We start from the raw sequence: 23,952 nt of genomic DNA, 5'->3' as shown, positions 1-23,952 counted from the left end.
ATACAGGAAGTGTGTCAGGGAAGGGGATTGGACAGTAAGGAAGGTGGAAGAGGGGATTGAAACAGCCTGTCTGTTGTGTTGATTAAATGTTTTTGGTATTGTCATTCCCAGGGTATCGCTGGAGAGGGAGGGACTGCTGGTCTCACAGGGCCAAGGGTAAGCCATCTTAATAGCTGATTTATCTATTCATTTGATGCCCATTTGAATACAACCCACAATAGGGGAAAGTAACCCTGCCCATCTGCAGAGAAAATGCATCTTCCAACTGAAATCATCATCATATTGATATTTTTTCAATACAGAAGTACAATTACCTAATACATAATGGAAACCTATCGTGTGGCAAAATGCCGTTTTTTTCCCCAATGCGGTTTTGTTTGAGTTCAGTCCTTATCTTCACTACTAAAATAAGGTTTGTAACTAGGGCACTGTGTTTTTGTTAATCATGTCACATGACCTGGATTTTAATCTTCATGTAAAGCTTTTTCATCAAACTGTCCCATTTTTTTTTATGTCAGATGGTCCAGCACCATCCTCAGACAATTGCTTTCATTTTTTGGTCTAATTCTCATTTCTGAAAAAACTTAAAATCCAGGTCATGTGACATGATAACTAAAACACAAGGCCCTGTTTATAACATACAGTGCTGTAAAGACGTTGTTTGTAGCTGACCAGTGGGTGATTGTATCGTAGGGTGAGCGTGGCATCCCAGGAGAGAGAGGTGATGTGGGAACTAACGGACTACCGGGGCCCAAAGGTATTTCAGGGGGGCCAGGACCAGAGGGACCAAAGGTAAGTACTATACCACATCACTTTAAAATATGTATTTATTTATTTGTGTCTTTATTCATTCAGTCATTTAACCAGGTTGTCAAATGATATCTCTTCCACGATGGAGGCCTAATGCAGATTAACAATGTAATGATAACCTCATATATCCATGTAATTTCCCACAAACATGATATGAGAGTTGTTTCTGTGTGTGTTCTTCCCCCAGGGTGGGTCTGGAACTAAAGGAACCGTTGGGGACATAGGAGCTGCAGGCCTGCAGGGGATGCCAGGGGAGAGGGGTATCCCTGGTTCTCCTGGTCCTAAAGGAGATGTGGTAAGTATCTGTGTTGGAGGGCAAAATATCAACCAACACTTGGTTAAGTCCACAAAGTACCTCCAGAGTCCAAGACACTAGAAGGACCTACAAGTTGTAACCCTTCAGAGTGGTGTATTCCATGCTATAACTGGGTGGGTTCATTCTGCAGTCCTGTTCTGCTGACCCCTCTTCTCTCCTTAGGGTTCAGTTGGTGAGAAAGGAACCGAAGGTACTGCTGGAAACGACGGGCCCGGGGTGAGAGTTACCTTACACATACATGTCTACACACACCTTTCTGAGTCACCTAAATGGATTACATCAAGGATTTAAGCAAAAATAACATCTTAAAATGTCACCCACAACTAAATTCTGTTAGGTTCAAGTTGAATGATATGTCAAAATGTAGTGACGTCATCATAACCAGTTGTAGGCCCTGGGTGGAGTGGAGTGACCTTTTGATGCACCTTCTAGTTTAATTGGTTTCATAACCATAGTAAGTTGTTCACAGGAAGTTGTCGAATATTTGAAATCCTGTTTGTTTTTCATTTGAAGGGACTTCCTGGTCCAGTTGGACCAACAGGCGGCATTGGGCTCAATGGTGATAAGGTAAAGCATTCACTCACTCACACTCACTCATTCACTCACTCACTCACTCACTTACTCACTCACTCACTCATTCACTCACTCACTCACTCACTCACTCACTCACTCACTCACTCACTCACTCACTCAATCACTCACTCACTCACTCACTCACTCAATCACTCCCTCACTCACTCACTCACTCACTCACTCACTCACTCACTCACTCACTCACTCACTCACTCAAATGTATTCATGAAGGCCTCTTTACATCATCAGTTGTCACATAGTGCTTTAACCCTGCCTAGACCCTAAAGGAGCATCCAGCATACAGTCGCCAACAGCACTTAGACAGACAGACTAGATGAACATACACTGTAGCAGAGAACACCTATCCATATTAAGGCCTCAGTGCCTACCACAGATACCCAGACAATATATTATATTTGTTTGTTTTAGGGAGAGGCCGGCCCTAAAGGGCCCCCTGGACGTCGAGGAGCGAGAGCAGTGGCCGTAAGTACTGCGATTCATTTTGTAAAACTATTGACACGTGAAATACTGTAAGTTGTCTTGTGTACAATTGTCCCATAGTAAAAAAAGACAATTGTAACATACTGTTAATAGTTCTCATATACCTCTGTACTGACCTCTGACCCAACATCTGTTATAGGGAGCTTCTGGGGAGCCTGGTCCAACCGGTGCAGTAGGATTCCCTGGGTCTCCTGTGAGTGGCTTTCAAGCAATGTGGCGGTCTGTCACGCCCAATAGTGTCAGCTATGACAGGCGCCTTCCCTGTTGTATTGTGTCCCTTGATGCTCTGTTAATTTGTCAACCTTGGCTTGGTGTTGTTACAGGTGTTGTCTGAACAGATTACGCTGCAAACATCCTCCTGAATAATGTTGAATACAAATTTCAGTAATGGTCAAAGTTAATAACCATTTCCATATATCCACATAGTAACTATACCCATGGTGAGACTTGGAAGTCGTTTTGCATGGCGATGAATCTGCCCAGTAATCATGGTCATTGTGTTCGACTCTTCGCAGGGTCCCGATGGGCAACCCGGGGTCAAAGGTGAACCAGGAGAGAGGGGTCAGAAGGGTGAGGCTGGAGCACAGGGACTCCAAGGAACAGCTGGTAAACTTGGTTCCCAGGGTCCTGCTGGTGTGACTGGACTAAAGGGGGCCAGAGGAACACAAGGGGCCGCGGTGAGTGAGTCGTACTGAGGGTGACGTATAACGGCTGGAGCTATCATAGAAACACTTCACCATGGTATTTACTGTAGAAATAGACCTGATCATGGCTACTCAGCACAGAGTAGGAATGCTTTTCCAGGGAATTCACTGAATATGTAGTACAGTATGTTGATATTTTCTGATAAGAATTTCATCTGTCATTTTCAGGGTGGGTCTGGTTTCCCAGGATTCCCTGGGGGAGTTGGTCCAGCAGGCTCCGTTGTGAGTTAATCCTACTATCGACCAATCAAATCACTTTCTACCTATGAAATCACCAATAAATGATTTCATAAACAATAGAACATAGAGCAATATAGTGAAATATGTTATTCCATTACTCACGTTGTCTTTCCACTCTTCCAGGGTGAGGTAGGGGTGCCTGGAGACATTGGTACCCCAGGGAAGGCAGGTACTCCTGGACTTAGAGGCGAGAATGGAGGCCCTGGGCGTGTAGGAGAGAGAGGGGCCCCGGGCCCGGCAGGTGCCCCAGGAGACAAGGGAGAGCCTGGAGAGAATGGACCAGGGGTAAATATGAGAGAGTTACAGAAGTAAAAGTTTTAGCTGTATCGTTCAAAGTGGTTTACAGAGCGAGACTTCTCTGCCATCCTCCATTACTCTGTACTTCTTTTGATAGACTAGGAAATATCTGAAGTTACCATTGGCCAATGGGATGGTCTTTGTTTCTGACAGGGCCCTGATGGGCCGGCGGGACCACCAGGCATCTCAGGACAACGAGGTGTTGTGGGCATACCTGGAGTCAGAGGAGAGAGCGGGATGGTTGGGCCCCCCGGTACTGCTGTATGTATGGAACTCAAGTTCACATTCACCATTCATTTCTATAGCCTTGAGAGTAGTATCATTATACACTGAACAGAGTCCCAATCCAAGACTCAGTCAGATATACAGTACACTCATACACTTTCCATTTGTGTCCTGACCAGTGATGTCACACTTTTCCCCCAGGGTGCACCCGGAAAATCAGGTGCCCCCGGAACTCGGGGAGGCAAGGGTGCTGTCGGTGCAGTCGGGTTACCAGGGGCAACCGGACCAAGAGGGGACCTTGGTCTTACGGTATGTGTTTTCACTTAATTGACCCATGACTGTTCTGTCTGTGGGTTCAGTGAACACATTTCCATTAAACCAACTGTGGATTAAAACATACTCACATACACACCTTTCACTCATGTGGGAATTATAGTAGTTCCACTGAAAAGCAGGTCTGTACTGTAACAGAAGGATAATGTACTATACAGCACAGGTAAACTTAATGCAGCAATCTGTCTTTGCAGGGTAATGCTGGGTCTGATGGGGTACCTGGCAAGGATGGACTTATAGGAGCCAGGGTAAGACACAGCTACAGATGGACAAGAAACTTTATGGAAATGTATGATCAAACCATTTCACCAGAAAATCTGTCTGTCTGTCTGTCTGTCTGTCTGTCTGTCTGTCTGTCTGTCTGTCTGTCTGTCTGTCTGTCTGTCTGTCTGTCTGTCTGTCTGTCTGTCTCTGTCTGTCTGTCTGTCTGTCTGTCTCTGTCTGTGTCTGTCTGTGTCTGTCTGTCTGTCTGTCTGTCTGTCTGTCTGTCTGTCTGTCTGTCTCTGTCTGTCTGTCTGTCTCTGTCTGTCTGTCTGTCTGTCTGTCTGTCTGTCTGTCTGTCTGTCTGTCTGTCTGTCTGTCTGTCTGTCTGTCTGTCTGTCTGTCTGTCTGTCTGTCTGTAGGGAGATAGAGGGAATCCTGGTGCTGAGGGTCTTGCTGGAACTCCGGGGCTTCATGGCTCTGTTGGTCCAGTCGGCACCTCTGGTGTCCCTGGGAAGAGAGGAGACAATGTGAGTAATCTGGACATTGCCACAATGCCAAGGCAGAGTTTTGACACACGAACGTTCAGAGCCTTCTAACCTTGAGACATGACTGTAGACCCTTATGGCGTTAGAGGTCATAGGAGTCTGCAGTGTTTGAGGTCAAAACCCAGTATGAAAATGTATGCACTCACTACTGTAACTCACTACTGTCTTCTCTGGATAAGAGAGTCTGCTAAATGACTAAATGTAAAAATGTAATGTTTCAGGGTTAAGAGCTGTCATGCTCTGAGTAGATGTGACAAGGTTGGTAGTAGTAAACTCATTTCGGGTTGTATGATTTGATTTGATTTCCCTTGACATTGTTTTTTTGTTTTTCAACACTAGGGTGCTAGAGGGCCTCCAGGACCCCAGGGACAATCAGGGATCCGGGGGAAGCTGGTAAGAACACCTCTCTTACATTTCCTAGGAAGTAGAGTACACTACTAGTGGTAGTAGTATGCCTGTTGATGAAGTAAGTACACTACTAGTGGTAGTAGTATGCCTGTTGATGAAGTAGAGTACACTACTAGTGGTAGTAGTATTTCTGTTGATGAAGTAGAGTACACTACTAGTGGTAGTAGTATGCCTGTTGATGAAGTAGAGTACACTACTAGTGGTAGTAGTATGCCTGTTGATGAAGTAGAGTACACTACTAGTGGTAGTAGTATGCCTGTTGATGAAGTAGAGTACACTACTAGTGGTAGTAGTATGCCTGTTGATGAAGTAGAGTACACTACTAGTGGTAGTAGTATGCCTGTTGATGAAGTAGAGTACACTACTATTGGTAGTAGTATGCCTGTTGATGAAGTAGAGTACACTACTAGTGGTAGTAGTATGCCTGTTGATGAAGTAGGTTACACTACTAGTGGTAGTAGTATGCCTGTTGATGAAGTAGAGTACACACTACTAGTGGTAGTAGTATGCCTGTTGATGAAGTAGAGTACACTACTAGTGGTAGTAGTATTTCTGTTGATGAAGTAGAGTACACTACTAGTGGTAGTAGTATGCCTGTTGATGAAGTAGAGTACACTACTAGTGGTAGTAGTATGCCTGTTGATGAAGTAGAGTACACACTACTAGTGGTAGTAGTATGCCTGTTGATTAGTACATACTGTATAAACTAGTGATATGCAAAATCTGTTAATTGTTTCCCGAACCAATATTGGTATCATATCGGTTTGAATGAATAGCATCAAAACAGTTGAGTAACATTGCACTTCCAAGGCTTTGTAGCTCAGACAGCTGCTTGCTGATTGCCCATTGGGTCAGGTGTGAATGCCCGTGGTCCTAACCTACCCCACCAGTGTGAATACAATGGGAAGCCCGTTCCAAGTTTTAATGTCGCATGCAGTGAAAAGTCTGCCTTGCAAACTCATCAGCGCAATAATCAATAACAATATATTACTAGGGAAAAAAACACACAAGAAATAAGAATAAGAAATATGATATACACAATAAGTAAGTAAGCATACTATACTGTATACAGGAAATGTTTAAAAGTCAGTTCCAATACCATATTTACATGTGCAGGGATACTGGAGTGATGGAGGTAGATATGTATAGGGGTAAGATGACTAGGCAACAGGATATAAGTTGAACAGAGTAGCGGCAGCTTGCATGTGAGTAGGTGTGTAGAGTCAGTATAAATGTATGTGCATATTATGTGTGAGTGTGCAAATGATGGAGTGAGTGTTTGTGTGTGTGTGTTGGAGTGACAGTGAGTGTGAGTGTGTAGTTCCCTGTGAGTGTGCAGAGACAGTGCAAAGATTTAAATAAAAGGTCAATAAAGATACAGAGTTAACTCAGATTGTCTGTGTAGCTATTTTGTTAGCTATTTATCAGTCGTATTGCTTGGGGATAGAAGCTGTTCAAGGTTTCAGACTTGATGCACCGGTGTCTCTTGTCGTGCAGCAGCAGAGAAAATAGTATATGGCTTGGGGGGGGTTGGAGTCTTTGACGACTTGATCGCCCATCAACAGGCAGTGAAGTATACTAAAGAGCCTGTGAGAGGGTTCTGTGCCTACAGTTCTGTGCCTACAGAACCGCTATCACGATATGCCTTGCTCGTATTGATATCAATATCAAATGATATCGAAATCATATTGAATTCTCAATATTGATGCCCAGCACTAACATGAACCTATGCTACTGACACAGGAACCTGTATCTATTGACAGACCAGTAAACCCATGTTGTATTAGTCTCAATGAGTGTTGATCTGGATAAATCTGCTCACAGTAATTTACAGCAAATGATCATGTCTTTTTTTTTTATCCTAGGGGCCTCAAGGGCCACAAGGAGACAGGGGAGCCAAAGGAGACCAAGGAGAGAGAGGGCAGAAAGGCCACAGAGGCTTCACTGGATTGCAAGGCTTACCTGGGACAACTGTGAGTAAAAACTGTCCAAGCACTATTAAAAGGCATAAACTGTCATTTAATTTATGGAAAATTGTATTAACTTCGCAAAATCAATTAAATGCTTTTATTATTAATTATGTCAGCCAATAACAGGCTAATCAATGGCCTTCTGTTTGTAGGGACAATCTGGGGATGTTGGAGCTCGAGGAATTGTAGGACCTACTGGACAGAGAGTAAGAACACTGAATAAGCTGTCAATGCCTCAGTATAATGGTCAATTTGTGTGTGCTGTTTGTTTCCCTTTATAAATCTCATTGTGTTTCTCATCAGGGGCCCCCTGGTGTGGTTGGCCCCGCAGGAGGTGATGGCCAAATCGGGCTGACCGGGCCCATGGGCTCCCCTGGATCAAGAGGAACCAGTGGAGACATCGGACCTCAGGTGAGACGTTAGAGACTAGTGGTTCTGTTGTCATTATGCTGGTTGGATCCGCTATGACTTTCAAATGGATGTCAGAACAAACCAGGTTTTGTATGTTGATAAATTGCTTCTCCCATAGAATTGCTTGTTAGATTAAGCATGCAAATAAGCCATACCTGTGTCATGTCTTTGGCTATGCCGGATTAAGTGATATGACCTGCTATTCTATAAAATCCTTTCTCTGTAATTAATATTACCTGATTGAGCTAATCATGTAAATGTAATTAACTAGAAAGTCGGGGCACCACAAAATAATATTTATAGAGCAGTTATCTTCCGAATAAACTCTTAAAGACCTAGTAATATTTTACATCAATAGCAGTCAATATTAATCGTCACCTTATCGTCACCTAATCGTCTCATCTGAAGGTTGTAAATTCTTGGTTATCTTCATGAACCCTGGCTAACAAGTTGAATCAGCAATACAAAATTGGGTTTAATTATTTATTTACTAAATACCTAACTAATCACACAGAATTACATATACACAGAATGAATCATACCTTGATTACAAATTACGTCATAAAGGAAAACGACCCTAGCGGACGGAACAGATATGACAGCTGGTTACCCAAAGGAAAGGGGGCTGGGTTTGAGTGAAAGAGCGGGAAGACTGAAGAACAAAGGGAGAAGCAATGTCTCTATTGGGCCGTAGGCAACTACTCTATCGTAAATACAGAATCTTATGCATTCTAAATTACCGCCCATTTGGAAAAGGAAAATGCAATGAATATTTACTCTGAGATGCGCTTCAATAGGTTGGTGGTAGATGGAAGGCCGAGTTGCCCAAGAGTTCTTCCATCCTTTGAAGAGCGTCTCTGGTGGTAAATTGGATACGTTGTAATATCGTCGTTGTGTGGTAGACGGGATACTCTGTCTGTCCTCTCCTAGCCCAGTTTACAGCGGCCCCTGCTAACTCAACGGCTAGGAGGTATCACTTCTGTAACGAATAAGAGTTCAAAGTTCATATTACATCTAAAATTACATTTAATCTTTTCACCAATCATTTTATATTTAAACATTTGAATTCCACAACAATTCCATGTGAAACTATAATGTGTAGACTTTCCACTGTACCGTTAATGTCATCCTATCATTGATGAGAATGTCTCAGATGACAACTGAACTGACATCATATTCATTAAGTACCAACGCATATGTTCAACTGGTTGTATTCCCAAAATATGGTTCATTTCCCCCCACCTTCTGATATTCCCAGAATCTCTGTTTAACAAAGGCTATTCAAGAGTCCCTCTGTAGAGTCGAGAGAGGGAAGGGAGAAAGGTATTTATGGGGGGGTCATAAACCTTACCCACAGGCCAACGTCATGACACATGTGACACATTCAGTGTTTCTAATGCAAAAAAAGCCAACAAGCAGACATGGCATATCAAAAGACAGTAACATACCTGTTTCTTGACTTCTCTCCTCTTTTCCAGGGGCCTCCTGGGGATGCTGGTCCCCCTGGTCCCCCAGGGACCCCTGGCCCTCCCACTGCTGGGGCTGATATGTTCGGCTTCAGCAGCTCCTTCGACTACGACTACGGCGAGGACCAGGATGGACCACCTCCACCCCCAGAGTTTAACGGGGATGAATCAGCCCCCCCTCAACCCCCTCCAGAGTCCAACTGGAACGACTCCGGCCCCCATCCCCCTCCAGAGTTCAACGAGGATGAGGCGCGTCCCAATAATGCCTCGACCGTCCTCGGGGCAGACCAGAGCGTCCAGACCACGCTGAAGAGCCTCAGTGGAAACCTGCAGAACATGAAGTGCCCCGATGGCAGCCAGGCCAACCCCGCCAAAACCTGCCAGGACATCAAGCAGTGCCATTCCCTTAAAAAGACTGGTAGGTCCAGTTTTCACCACAGACTGTGTCTTCTCTTGTTTTTAACTGCTTTTTGTCTTGCCTATTCTTTACTCAAGCTTTTGATTTGCTGCGACGTAGTTAAGGTGTTATAGATGAATTAATGGATGCATATACTCGTTAGGTGATATTGACTTTATTGACAAGTGGAGTCCGTGTGTCTAATAGATGATGAGGTAGCTGATATGTATCTACTGTATGATCTGATACTTGGTCTTTCCATGTCCAGGAGACTACTGGCTGGACCCCAACCAGGGCAGTACCAAGGATGTTATCAAGGTGTTCTGCAACATGGAGACTGGTGAGACCTGCATCTCAGCCCACCCCATCTCAGCCAGCATCCCTCGCAAAACATGGTGGACCAAATCCACTCCCACTGCCAGCAAACCTGTCTGGTTTGGAGCAAATATGAATGGAGGAACTAAAGTGAGTATATAAAATATACCCGATGTCTATTCAATGAACGCAAGTAGTATATAGATGATAGCATTACACTGTGGATACCTCTAAAGCAGCCAACTGCTTCTATGAATAAACCAGCTACCATACGGTAGAATAAATTCACCAAGCACAATACTGCTTTAAAAACATACATCCTCTGCTGCCTTGATTATATAGCAATGGAAGACTTCTTTCTGTCAGAAAAATAGCTGGAGATGTTTGTGAAAAACTGTTACACCTCCAGGTGTATTTTTCTAACATTGATGTAAAAACTGAAATGCTGATTAATGTACAATAGTGTCCCTGTGAAATACTTTTTTTCAATAAACTTCTGATTCCAGTTTAGCTACGGCAACAAGGAGGAGCTGCCCAACGCCGTAACCATTCAGATTAGGCTGATCCGCCTGCTTTCTAAGGAGGGTGTCCAGAATGTCACCTACCACTGCAAGAACAGCGTGGCCGTGAATGACGGAGCCACAGGCAACCTGAAGAAGGCTCTGATCCTCAAGGGCTCCAACGGACAGGAGGTCAAGGTTCAGGGCAACTCCCGCCTCAGATACACTGTCCTGGAGGATGGCTGCTCCGTAAGTCACCTAACTACCTACCTACAGTACAGTATACCTACCTACCTACCTACCTACCTACCTACCTACCTACCTATACCTACCTACCTATACCTGCCTGCCTACCTACCTACCTACCTACCTACCTACCTACCTATGCCTACCTACCTATACCTGCCTACCTACCTACCTATACCTACTTCTACCTACAGTATACCTACCTACCTAACTACCTAACTACCTACCTATACCTACACTACCGGTCAAAAGTTTTAGAACACCTACTCATTCAAGGGTTTTTCTTTATTTTTTACTAGTATCTACATTGTAGAATAATAGTGAAGACATCAAAACTATGAAATAACACACATGGAATCATGTTGTAACCAAAAAAGTGTTAAATAGCCACACTTTGCCTTGATGACAGCATTGCACACTTTTGGCATTCTCTCAACCAGCTTCATGAGGTCGTCACCTGGAATGCATTTCAATTAATAGGTGGGCCATGTTAAAAGTTAATTTGTGGAATTTATTTCCTTCTTAATGCGTTTGAGCCAATCAGTTGTGTTGTGACAAGGTAGGGTTGACTCTCATGAGGACCGCCACAGGAAAGGAAGACCCAGAGTTAGGGGGGTAGACAGAAGATAGCGCTATTTGGTAAAAGACCAAGTCCATATTATGGCAAGAACAGCTCAAATAAGCAAAGAGAAATGACAGTCCATCATTCCTTTAAGACATTAATTTCAGACAATATGGAACATTTTAAGAACTTTGAATGTTTTTTTAAGTGCAGTCACAAAAACTATCAAGCACTGTGATGAAACTGTCTCTCATGAGGATCGCCACAGGAATGGAAGACCCAGAGTTACCTCTGCTGCAGAGGATAAGTTCATTAGAGTTACCAACCACAGAAATTGAAGCCCAAATAAATGCTTCACAGAGTTCAAGTAACAGACACATCTCAACACTGACTGTTCAGAGGAGACTGTGTGAATCAGGCCTTCGTGGTCAAATTGCTGCAAAGAAACCACTACTAAAGGACACCAATAATAAGAGACTTGCTTGGTCCAAGAAACACGAGCAATGGACATTAGACCGGTGGTAACTTGTCCTTTGGTTTGGAGTGCAAATTGGAGATTTTTGGTTCCAACCGCTGTGTCTTTGTGAGATGCGGTGTGGGTGAACGGATCCCTGCATGTGTATTTCCCACCGTAAAGCATGGAAGGAGGAGGTGTTATGGTGTGGGGGTGCTTTTCTGGTGACACTGTCTGTGATTTATTTAGAATATAAGTCACACCTAACCAGCATGGCTACCACAGCATTCTGCAGCGATACGCCATCCCATCTGGTTTGGGCTTGGTGGGACTATCATTTGTTTTTCAACAGGGTAATGACCCAACACACCGCCAGGCTGTGTAAGGGCTATTTGACCAAGAAGGAGAGTGATGGAGTGCTGCATCAGATGACCTGGCCTCCACAATCATCCGACCTCAATCAAATTGAGATGGTTTGGGATAAGTCGGACCGCAGAGTGAAGGAAAAGCAGTCTACAAGTGCTCAGCATATATGGGAACTCATTGAAGAGTGTTGGAAAAGCATTCTAGGTGAAGCTGGTTGAGAGAATGCCAAGAGTATGCAAAGCTGTCATAACGGCAAAGATTGGCTATTTGAAGAATCTCAAATATAAAATATATTTTGATTTGTGTAACACTTTTTTGGTTACTACATGTTTCTATATTTGTTATTTCATAGTTTTGACGTCTTCATTATTATTCTACAACGTAGAAAATAGTAAAAATAAAGAAAGACCCTTGAATGAGTAGGTGTTCTAAAACTTTTGACCACACCTACTTCTACCTACAGGATACCTACTGTACCTACCTACCTACCTACCTACCTACCTACCTACCTACCTACCTACCTACCTACCTACCTACACCTACTTATACCTACAGTATACCTACCTAACTACCTTTGCCTACTTCTACCTATAGTATACCTACTTATACCAACAGTATACCTACTTCTACCTACCTATACCTACTTCTACCTACAGTATACATGCCTACCTACCAATACCTACCTACCAACAGTATACCTACCTACCTATACCTACAGTATACCTACCTACCTATACCTACATCTACGAAAAGTATGTGGACACCTGCTCATCGAACATCTCATTCCAAAATCATGGGCATTAATATGGAGTTGGTCCCCCTTTGCTGCTATAACAGCCTCCACTCTTTTGGGAAGGCTTTCCACTATATTGGAACATTGCTGTGGGGACTTGCTTCCATTCAGCCACGAGAGCATTAGTGAGGTTGGGCGCTGGTGTTGGGCGATTAGGCCTGGCTCACAGTCGACGTTCCAATTCATCCCAAAGGTGTTTGATGGGGTTGAGATCAGGGTTCTGTGCAGGCCAGTCAGGTTCTTCCACACCGATCTCGACAAACCATTTCTGTATGGACCATGCTTTGTGCACAGGGGCATTGTCATGCTGAAACAGGAAAGGGCCTTCCCCAAACTGTTGCCAAAAAGTTGTAAGCACAGAATTGTCTAGAATGTCTGTTTATGCTATAGCGTTAAGATTTCCCTTCACTGGAACTAGGGGGCCTAGCCCAAACCATGAAAAACAGCCCTAGACCATTATTTTTCCTCCACCAAACTTTACAGTTGGCACTATGCATTGGGGCAGGTAGTGCTCTCCTGGCATCTGCCACACCCAGATTCGTCCGTTGGACTGGAAGATAGTGATGCGTGATTCATTACTCCAGAGAAGAGCAGCGTTTCCACTGCTCCAGAGTCCAATGGCGGTGAGCTTTACACCACTCCTGCCGACGCTTGGCATTGCGCATGGTGATCTTAGGCTTATGTGCGGCTGCTAGGCCATGGAAACCCATTTCATGAAGCTGCCGACGAACAGTTATTGTGCTGACATTGCTTTCAGAGGCAGTTTGAGTGTTGCAACCGAGGACAGCCGATTTTTACGCGCTACGCGCTTCAGCACTCGGCGGTCCTGTTCTGTAAGTTTGTTTGGCCTACCACTTCATGGCTGAGCCGTTGTTGCTCCTAAACGTTTTCACTTCACAATAACAGCACTTAAAGTTGACCGGGGCAGCTCTATCAAGGCAGAAATTGGACGAGCTATCTTGTCGGACAGGTGTTGCCATGTTGAAAGTCACTGAGCTCTTCAGTAAGTCCATTCTGCTGCCAATGTTTGTCTATGGAGATTGCATGGCTGTGTCCTCGATTTTATACACCTGTCAGCAATGGGTTTGACTGAAATAGCCAATCCACAAATTTGAAGGGGTGTCCACATACTTCTGTATATAGTGTACCTACCTACCAACCTACTTACTATGGCTGTTGCAGTGGCCCTATTACCGCCACACCGGCAGTCATGACAGCAGTAAAATTCAGCTTGACTGTTGAGTCATGGTAATATCCTCTTATGCACTCTGGACATGCATTAGGAGTACCCAACTCGCTAACTATCATCAGGTCCTAATCGCTAATGGTCTGGTTCTCAGGGCTCTATTGTCCCTCCATCAGGTCCTAATGGCCTGGTACTCAGGGCTCTATTGTCCCTCCATCAGGTCCTAATGGTCTGGTACTCAGGGCTCTATTGTCCCTCCATCAGGTCCTAATGGTCTGGTACTCAGGGCTCTACTGTCCCTCTATAAGGTCCTAATGGTCTGGTTCTCAGAGCTCTATTGTCCCTCCATCAGGTCCTAATGGCCTAGTACTCAGGGCTCTATTGTCCCTCCATCAGGTCCTAATGGTCTAGTACTCAGGGCTCTATTGTCCCTCCATCAGGTCCTAATAGTCTGGTACTCAGGGCTCTATGGTCCCTCCCTCAGGTCCTAATGGCCTGGTACTCAGGGCTCTATTGTCCCTCCAACCACTCTGACATCAATGCAAATGCAATCGAAAATCCCATTAAAAAATATATAAAAACAGTATGTGGTTTTTAAACTCACCTCACGGGGATTGAAAAAATGTCATGACCGCCACAGCCCTAATACCTATCTATACATACCTGCCTGCCTGCCTACCTACCTGCCTACCTACCTACCTACCTACCTACCTACCTACCTACCTACCTACCCACCCGGAAGTGGGAACAAAAGCCTACCCACCCTGTCTTTTAGTATTTAGTATTGTTAAATTAACTGGTGCTAAAGCAGCAGCTACTCATCCTGGGGTGCACACAACACATAAAACACGATATAATACAGAACATTAATTAAGAGACAAGTACATCACAAGGACAGAACTACATACATTTAAAATAAGTATGCAAGCTTTCATACATGTATGCCGTCATAATCATCTGATTATGTGGTTCTGTCCTATTGTTTACTTGTTTACGTTGTATAGGACAATGAGTTGAATTCAGAAGTATAGCTACGGTATGTCTTCTCCTGTGTCTGCAGAAATGGAATGGAGACTGGGGCAAGACTGTGATTGAGTACAGAACTCAGACGCCAGCCAGACTACCTATCGTAGACTTGGCCCCCATGGACATAGGCAAGGAGGATCAGGAGTTTGGCCTGGACATCGGACCTGTGTGTTTCTCCTAAACCCAACACACATGGATGGATTGATTGATTTATTTAACCCTATGAGGAGTGATTTTTTAGAACGCCATCCTCAATTCTGTTTAAAGAGGCAATCTGGATTTCAAACAACAAAAAAGCACTCACTTTTTAGTTACATTCTTCAAGAATCAATGGCTATATATCACTCATTTAAAAGATTGCCCCTTGAAGAATTAGGTTTCAGTTCAATAACTAATAATGAACAACAACCCCTTGTGATGTCATCAATTAGAATCGGTTGGAATGTTGTCGTCCATTCTCCTCCAAAGGGTTAAACATTCCCAAGACTCTTGGACTACCTGCTGAAGCGATCAGCTTTGTACATAAAGGCAGGGCGGAGAAACGACAGTACAGTATATGTCCTGCCCGCTACTAAAATATTTATTGCTTCTTTCCAAGAAACAACTAAAGTTGTTAGTGCAATGGTACTGGTAGTAATCACTATTGAGGAATGCAGGTGTATTGTATTAAGAAGATTGTGTCATGATGGAGTTTCAGGGCCTAAAGGTTTCCGCTTGTTGAAAACAGGACAATTTATGGAACTTAAGAGTCAGCGTCGTATGACGTTCCATCGTACATTTCTTTACCAGTTTCTCAGTGAATGCCACTAAATAGATATACTGTCACTTGATGTAGAGACAAAACAACAACAATTGTATTCCTTTTTCTAATGTAAATGCAACATAAGAATGTCAATTGCTCTTCACATGTTCATTTTTCCTGTTTATTATTAATATTATGGTATTTTCTTCTGTCGACTGATGGTGTTACACCCAATAAAATGAATCTCATGCCCTGTTCAGTCAATCTGGTTCAAGGTTCAGGTCAGAATGAATAAAACAAATACCTTCCCATTTAATAATAGTGTTTGAATTACGCAGGGGCGCAACTTTGATTTTAGAAGGTGGGGACATGTCCCCAGGGAAAGTTTCACCCCTGGAATTACAAATTGGGGAGATTTCACCAATTAGAAAAGAGAGACAATCCCAGAAGGAAACATTAACAAGAGCACACAGACTATTTATGTTCGATTTCTTTATTAAAATACTGTCTAATGTGTAATTAAAGAAGGATATAATGACAGTTTACATAGAAATCCTAGTCGGTCAACTTTCACACAGCCAATATTGTTTGGAGGGAAATAGATGCTCTTCCTTGATTATCATCTATACAGTTGTGCTCTGATATATTGGCACACTTGCAAGATTCACTATTTCTTCAAAAAAATATGTTGAAAGTGAAAAAACATTTGATGTTCACACGTGTATTTGTTTGATTTATAACTGCACAGGACCAAGAAAAAAAATTATAAACTGAAATTTCGATTTTTCACACAAATGGCCTGGACTACAGGGTCAAAATAGCCATTCAAGCAGTTTTGAAAATAGAAACCACAATATTCTGCTCTATTGCACTCCATTGTAAAGTGCAAGGGTGCCGATGTGTTAGAGCACAATGGTAGATGAACATGGCATCTTGATTCAAAAAAGGTTGTGTTTATTTGTCATGCGTAATAAATCTTACAAGAGCTTTTACATTAAAGTCAGCATTAAAAACTGTAAGAAAGTTTAGAATAAGCAGTAACAATTATATGCATAATTAATTAAGTCCAATTTCCCCTGGAAAAATGACCCCACATCCAAACAAGAAGAAAAGTTCAGGGTTGAGTGGAACAACATAGACTGAAGATCAGAGGCAGATAAGAGTTCACTGTTTCTCTCATCTCTATCAAATGCAAAACGTTGGAAAACTTTTAACCAATTACAGTACTACACGCTCCCACTGAGATGTCTGAATTCCTAGTTTCTGTAAAACTTCATCGACAGAGGGCACAAGATAATCTCCAAATTCCCAGAGTCTTGTGTCGAGGACCAGCTGCTCATTGGTCCAGCTTTCTCTCTGAGCCTCTTTCACCTGCATGATCTTACACACGTCGGACGGAACCCTGACAGAGTCCCCATAGCTCTGTGTCACCTCAAACATGGCCGTCTGCAGCACCAGACGGGGGTTGACCACCATCTTGTAGGAGCGGAAGGCGTCTTCAAGAATAAGCTCTCTGTAGACGTAGTCCAGCAGATCCACCCCCGGCGCCCTCCTCCGTGCGGAATGGTCTTGCGTAGCAGTACCGGCTGTGGCAGGGAAGAGGTGCGTCTCCATCAGGAACACGGCTGCGTCGGGGTGCTGCCCCTGCAGGTCCTCCATGAGGGGCAGAAGAGAGCTGTGTGAGGCCGGGACCAGGAGCTGATCAACGTCAGCCAGGAGGACGTACCGTGACCTGTACATGTTCCTGTAGATGCACTCGTTCATGATGGTCAGCTGGCCGTTGAGGTGGATATCCCCTTCCAGCTCCTGGGCCTTCCACCCAGTAGAGGGCTTGAGGAAGTGGTTGATGGGCCAGCCAATCACCTCCAGAGTGCCCTCCTCTGCGTAGTACTGGAGGACCTTCTCCAGGTCAGGTCCACAGCTGGTGAGGTAGAGGACAACCCTCCGCACCCCCAGGAGCTTGTAAAACTCCATGGTCTGGACAAACTGTTGGACGTTGTTGTAGTCTCCAAACATGCTGGACATGCACACGGTGAGGTAAAAGGGGAAGTCCTCCTCCCGTCTCTCCCGGTTCTGGATGCTCAGAAATGTCCGGTTGAGGGTGTCCTGGATGTCGAGGGACGTGCCGAGAGTGACGTGCGTGGCGTGGCATCCTGGTTCTTCGAGGCAAAGCATGTCTGCGGCCACATACGGGTAACCATAGTGGACGCTGTGCATTACGACAGCAGCTGGAGCAACCTGGGGGGCGTGTCCTGAGCAGCACAACACACAGTACAGAGACATGGGTCGGTCTCTGTTGACCATGGCAATGATGCGCGTGGCTCCCCCTTCCCTGTGGTCCTGGTATGCAGACACCATTAGATGAGTTGAACCCTTGACTGGTGTTATAGTCTCATTGGCTGTGTGAAGAGGGCAGGTAGAGAGAACAGGGGGAGGAAGGGAGTGAGCTTGAGTAGAGTTGGTCCTGAAAGTCACCAATGGGGAAGACAGTGTGACACATACTGTGGCAGACAGACACAGGATGATCAAAACCACTTTCCATTTCTGACTCCTGGATTGGTGCACGTCAGCCATTTGATCTGTTGGAGACCTAAAGGAGGATCATGTCACAATCAACAATCAACGATGATAACAACATCATCATCATTATCATCACAACATCCTCACTATCCCTGTCATAATCAAAACATTGACATGGATATTATCAGTGATGCACTGAACAATCAGACAGGGAAAATCAAGGCAAACTGGCTTTCAATCAGCCTAATCCATCTGGTCCACCCCAAACATATATCCTGATATCTCCATACTTACATGTTGGCTGTGTGATCCGCCACCTCCTGGTCTGTTCTGTCATTCAGTGGGGCTGTAGGGGAGTCTCTCATCTCTCTGTTGTCAGGAGTTTCAGGGGGGCAGTCAAGAGATTCAGGCTCTGGTCCAGATGATCGTGCTGGTCTTCTTCTCAACATCTCCAGGAAAATGAAGGGGGGCTCTGACGGCCAATCAACACAGGTTACATTAATATTAACACTATAACTGCTGGGCCTCATTCTGACAGCAACATTCTAACAGTGTAATTAATACATTTTATATTCAGCATGCTAAAGCAAAAATAATCATTTGGTTGTGTTTATGAAGGCCTTGGGTAACAACATTAGAATACCATTTTTATTTTATTTTAAATAACACAATAGCATTTTCATTAGTTTATGTCACTGTAGGCTGTATGTACAAACTAAAAAACACAAAAAACACAAACATTCAAGCGTTACATCAATTTCATTTGTGGAGTGACTTTGTTAAAACTATGAAACAGAAAGCATATGTGTTGGAACATGGTAACAGATTATTTTTATAAAAACAAATTAAAAAGTAAAATACCTCAACCACCCAGTCAAGTCAAGACGCGCGGTCAAATGATGACAACATCAGTAGCCTAAGCATCATTATAAGGGCCAAGTGGCCTTGATAAATAGTGAAACTCAATAATGGCATTGTAATGAGTATAAGTATCACATGACAGCGGTCAATAATAGTCAATTATTGTCAGCTTGTGCTTGTGTGTATTCACCAATGGCATCAGTTGTATTTCATTTAGCTGTTATCCCTTGTTCTAACAGATGGCAAAATCGTCGTAACTTTCACTTGCTTGTCACACTTTGACATACTTTGTTTGGTTGTAGTGTGTAAAAGTTTCCTGTTTTCTCTTTATTGTGTCCCTGTCATCTTGTCATTCTTCAGCACTTGTGGAGTACAACGGCTGGTAAGGTGCCTTATTTTGCGCAAAGGGCGGGAGCTCCCATCTCACTTTGTTCATGGTGCCGGCCAGACTTGTTTTCTTTGTAAGCAACTTGTTCGCCAATAAAGGAAGAAATTGTCCATGGTGACAATCCTCCCCTTACCAAGGTAAGGTTCCACAAGCCTCATCACCACATTCTCTGACACTTGCTCACCTGCTGCCTGATGTTGATATTTTGTAAAATTGCGCATGCTCTCACTGTGTAGCCTACTCCGAGAAGAGACAGTTTATTGAATTTTCTCTGCACAAAAGGCCGAATCTTATTGTTTGATATGGATTTAATAAGGAATTGAAGAAGAGAGATTATGAATGTGCTGAAACCTGCTAAATCAGTAGAGTACAATGGAAACCATAAACATTTTGAAAACAGTTGTCTGCACCCACTTCAAACTGCTTTTCAACCCGGACCTCAGAACCAGTCACATTTCCACCTAGAGACATGTGCACCCAATATTATCATATTTATAATAATAATAATAATAATAATAATAATACAAGAATCTTATTCGTATTAATGATGATGATATTAATAATAATAATAACGGACACAATAATAATAATAATAATAATACAATACTCTTATTCGTATTAATGATGATGATATTAATAATAATAATAATGGACACAATAATAATAATAATACAATACTCTTATTCGTATTAATGATGATGATATTAATAATAATAATAACGGACACAATAATAATAATAATAATACAATACTCTTATTCGTATTAATGATGATGATATTAATTATAATAATAATAATAATAATAAAGCTGTAACATATGACTATTTAAATGTAATATACCGATACTGTCATTATTTCAATAGGTTTACATAAATGTAATACATTTTAATAGGCTATTCTTCATAATTTCAATAGGCTATTTTAATACATTGAAATATACATTTTAACCTAAATGTTTTAATCATAAAGTGCAAGTATGCACTCAATTAAATTTGGGGAATACAAATTCAAAACTATTGAATTGAATTACATTTTCTCTTGGCAAAACATTAAGATCAAGACAACTTTTGCTCACAATCAATTAATGTATTCTGACAATCACAATTAAATGATTTAATCCAATAAAAAATGTGTACCCACCCTGAATACCAGCCTGGTCTCATAGACTAGACGTAACATAGTAAATGTAAATCCGGAACACTAGAATGATATGTTATGTTTGGTATTTGGTATTTTATTAGGAAAAAGCTAATGTTTTATGTTGCAAAAGCAGCAGCTACTCTTCCTGGGGTCCACACAAAACATGAAACACAACACAGAATGACATAATACAGAACATCAATAGACAAGAACAGCTAAAAGACAGAACTACATAAAACAAATTAAAAGGCACACGTAGCCTACATATCAATGCATACACACAAATATCTAGGTCAAATAGGGGAGAGGCGTTGTACCGCGAGGTGTTGCTTTATCTGTTTTTTTTAAACCAGGTTTGCTGTTACATAAGATATATGGTTAGTTAAGGCAATAACAAAAGTAGGGTGGTTGGTCAAGGTGGATGGGTAGGCATATAACACGAATGTCTAGAAACCCAAAGGATGTGAGTTCAAACCTCATCACGTACAACTTTAGCGTATTAGCTAATTAGCAACTTTTCAACTACTTACTACTTTTTAGCTACTTTGCAACTACTCAGCATGTTAGCTAACCCTTCCTCTAACCCTAACCTTAACCCTTTAGCTAACCCTAACCCTTTTAGCTAACCCTTCCCCAAACGCGAACCTTAACGCTTTAACCTAACTCATGAACTTAACCCTAACCTTGAACCCTAACCCTAACCCCTAGCATAGCTAACACCAGCCAGATAGTTAACATTAGCGAACTATGTAGAATTTGTAGCATACAATACGTCTTGCAAATTTGTAACATATAGTACGTTTTGCAAATTTGGAACATATAGTAAGTTTTGCAGGTTCGTAACATATTGTACAGTTTGAAAAATGGTAACTTATAATACGAATTGTAATTTGTAACATACCATACAAAATGGGTGATGGACATCCACAATTTAATACATACCGTACGAAACATAACATATCATGCTAAATGATATGTCTCAGATATACATACAGAATAACACAAAATGCTCTGAGACCAGGTTGTGAATATCCCTCCTTACGATATTGGCCCTATGACAAATATGAACTTACTTTAAGCTCTTTCTCTTTGTTGTGATGTTGTGAGGCTTCTTGTGTAAATTCAACCGATGATCTGTAGTAGCCTGTAGGGCTGCACTGTATGTTCCACCTCTGTGTTAGATAAGTGAATGATAAGCATCTACTGTGGGACAACCTTTTGTGTCACAGCAAGTGAAAGCAAAGTTCGGTTCAAAATGGTCTGCCATGATTGAAAGTCATACACCCCTCCCTCCCCAAAACAGGGACTCCATGAGCGATGTGGCCACACCTCTGAAGATACTGTAGCGTGAGAGAAATATTTAGGTACAAGCCTGCATGCACAAGTTTTCATGCCACTCCTTGTCATATTAAACAGAATGGAGAACAGACAATTTGATCCTGATTCGATAACCTTCACATCTATCCTCCAGTTACAATGTATGAAACTCCATCACATGCTATTGCTTATTACGCTATAGTACTCACCCTAGCCTACTGTACTAGCCCACTTCATACAATGGGTGGGTCTAATCCTGAATGTTTTTTTGTTAAAACTGCATTCCAGCCAGTGTCTATTCCACAAGTTACCACCGGCTAAATCTATGACGTTAAAATGCCGATTTTCCATCTGACTGCCAATCCACTGTCTCATCAGCCCAGCCAGGCAATTTATCACCTTGATCTCCACTATAAAACCATCTAGACACTATTTCTTTTAGACTAACATTTAGTTTTCAAAAGTGGAGATTTGTATAAACCTTCCTGTCTGTCTCTCTGACATTTTCAACATTGTTTCAATATTCAAATTCGATCTCCAGCTGTCCCATAGTAATGAACATCTCGGGAGTTGGGATGAGACAGACAGGGAGGCAGCTTTTCTCAGCCAGTCGAAAAGATGAATCAGCTTCATTTTTATGGATATACAGTGCTTTCAGAAAGTATTCAGAACCCTTGACTTTTTCCACATTTTGTTGCGTTACAGCCTTATTCTTATTCTTTCTCCCCTTGTCTCCTCCTCTAGTTACAACAATTTGAGGTCACAGGATAGGTCAAAACAAATCTGTGCAGACCAATGACAGGAGATGAAGTAAGCCACAGAATATAATCCCAGCAGGAATCGACCCCCAAAACCCTGGCATTGTAAGCACCATGCTCTACCTACTGAGCCACAGAGACCACATGTGATGTGAGATGATGTTTTTTGGCTGGAGGAAACACAATCAGAAGTTAATGGGGATACAATCATAGGGAGACCGACAGACAGTCTGTCATCATACTATAGTCCAGGGCTCTAGTGGGACTCAGGCTGGTATTTGTAAGGACAGGCTTCTGACCAACTATCGACTGAAGTCTGTTGACCAGTGACCACAACATCTTGAAAATATTGAATTGCCGCGCCCGGTGCCCATTGCAAATCGCCTACAAAATGTCACTAGAGCCCAGCTATTCCATCTTCATTTTCATCTGGTTGATTTTATCACCATGTCCTTGGTGATATTAAAACAACTCACCAGTGTAATGGTGTGCTGCAGGTTTTCTGATCAGCCACGTCTGTAAAATGACGTAAAAGCCTCACTATGTGGACCATCATATTCCCCCTGAAAGGTTCTATACGTCCTCACTAAATATCAAAGGGCTTGTTATGCTCTCCTGCTCCCCTGCCATTCTTCTAAATAAAGAAGTATACAGGTAATAAGTCAATGTGCAATAAGAATCATATGTGTCTGTACAGAAAGGTTCTATCAGTCAGAACCACTAGTCAGATCCTTGAACACATAAACATCCCTAATTGTCATGGGTGTGGTGGGAACTAAGCAACCAGGAAGGCAGTGTTTTGTTTAGTGCCTACATCAGAGGAGGGCTTGGTCACCATATGAGTGGCAACATGATGTGAAGGCCCTTCAGAAGACACTCACACCCGCACGCTAGTGAGAATATGATCTGAAATGGGATGCTGTCATACTGGAATATAATAACACACTGTGTGGCTTGTCCTCAGAACAGTGTTGACAAAGCTATACAGCTGTTCTTAAGCAGAATATGTTTGTTTTTTTTACACACACACACACACACACACACACACACACACACACACACACACACACACACACACACACACACACACACACACACACACACACACACACACACACACACACACACACACACACAGTGCAGTCAGGGGTTATAATGTCAGTGAGTACAGCTGAGAGAGCGAGAGTCATTGGTTTAAAAGTCAGTGTATCTGCCTCAGGTTCTAATGAAGCTCAGCTGGAATAATAGGATTAGTGGTCTGCACTGCAGCACCAACACACATCACACACCATCACACACAGGGGAATAAACAGAACAGACAAAGAGAGGGAGGGAGGGAGGGAGGGAGGGAGGGAGGGAGGGAGGGAGGGAGGGAGGG

General features: G+C 42.8%; 2 protein-coding genes across 2 annotated transcripts in view; one reads left to right on the top strand and one right to left on the bottom strand.

Annotated features, from left to right (window-relative positions):
• col5a2b (collagen, type V, alpha 2b) overlaps positions 1-23,952 on the top strand; it is an 89,092-nt gene that overhangs the window by 24,744 nt on the left and 40,396 nt on the right. The window contains exons 33-56 of the mRNA XM_071331111.1: positions 112-156; positions 694-792; positions 998-1,105; positions 1,289-1,342; positions 1,640-1,693; positions 2,129-2,182; positions 2,340-2,393; positions 2,716-2,877; positions 3,073-3,126; positions 3,268-3,429; positions 3,595-3,702; positions 3,868-3,975; positions 4,194-4,247; positions 4,623-4,730; positions 5,088-5,141; positions 7,022-7,129; positions 7,279-7,332; positions 7,430-7,537; positions 9,016-9,421; positions 9,669-9,865; positions 10,222-10,464; positions 14,883-15,025; positions 16,874-17,267; positions 17,364-17,783. Of these exons, the coding sequence (XP_071187212.1) occupies positions 112-156; positions 694-792; positions 998-1,105; positions 1,289-1,342; positions 1,640-1,693; positions 2,129-2,182; positions 2,340-2,393; positions 2,716-2,877; positions 3,073-3,126; positions 3,268-3,429; positions 3,595-3,702; positions 3,868-3,975; positions 4,194-4,247; positions 4,623-4,730; positions 5,088-5,141; positions 7,022-7,129; positions 7,279-7,332; positions 7,430-7,537; positions 9,016-9,421; positions 9,669-9,865; positions 10,222-10,464; positions 14,883-15,025; positions 16,874-17,267; positions 17,364-17,783 (3,351 nt within the window). The remainder of the gene's footprint in view (positions 1-111; positions 157-693; positions 793-997; positions 1,106-1,288; positions 1,343-1,639; positions 1,694-2,128; positions 2,183-2,339; positions 2,394-2,715; positions 2,878-3,072; positions 3,127-3,267; positions 3,430-3,594; positions 3,703-3,867; positions 3,976-4,193; positions 4,248-4,622; positions 4,731-5,087; positions 5,142-7,021; positions 7,130-7,278; positions 7,333-7,429; positions 7,538-9,015; positions 9,422-9,668; positions 9,866-10,221; positions 10,465-14,882; positions 15,026-16,873; positions 17,268-17,363; positions 17,784-23,952) is intronic.
• Positions 16,401-18,786, bottom strand: LOC139532597 (uncharacterized). The gene is made up of 2 exons (XM_071330416.1): positions 18,405-18,786; positions 16,401-18,180 (listed from the first exon to the last, which is right to left on the bottom strand). The coding sequence occupies exons 1-2, from the start codon at positions 18,638-18,640 to the stop codon at positions 16,809-16,811; spliced, it is 1,608 nt and encodes a 535-aa protein (XP_071186517.1). The 5' UTR covers positions 18,641-18,786; the 3' UTR covers positions 16,401-16,808.

The sequence above is a fragment of the Salvelinus alpinus genome, chromosome 10, assembly GCF_045679555.1.
Source record: "Salvelinus alpinus chromosome 10, SLU_Salpinus.1, whole genome shotgun sequence".
In the NCBI taxonomy this organism is placed as follows: domain Eukaryota; kingdom Metazoa; phylum Chordata; class Actinopteri; order Salmoniformes; family Salmonidae; genus Salvelinus; species Salvelinus alpinus.
The sequence above is the reverse complement of the archived record's forward strand: the minus strand, read 5'-3'. Positions and strand labels throughout refer to the sequence as shown.

Bases quoted from the DNA above. Each gene is read 5' to 3' on its own strand.
- LOC139532597 (XM_071330416.1), bottom strand. From the start codon at position 18,640: ATGAGGCCCAGCAGTTATAGTGTTAATATTAATGTAACCTGTGTTGAT. The intron at 18,181-18,404 runs GTAAGTATGGAG...ATCCTCCTTTAG, and splicing joins GCGGATCACACAGCCAACAT to GTCTCCAACAGATCAAATGG.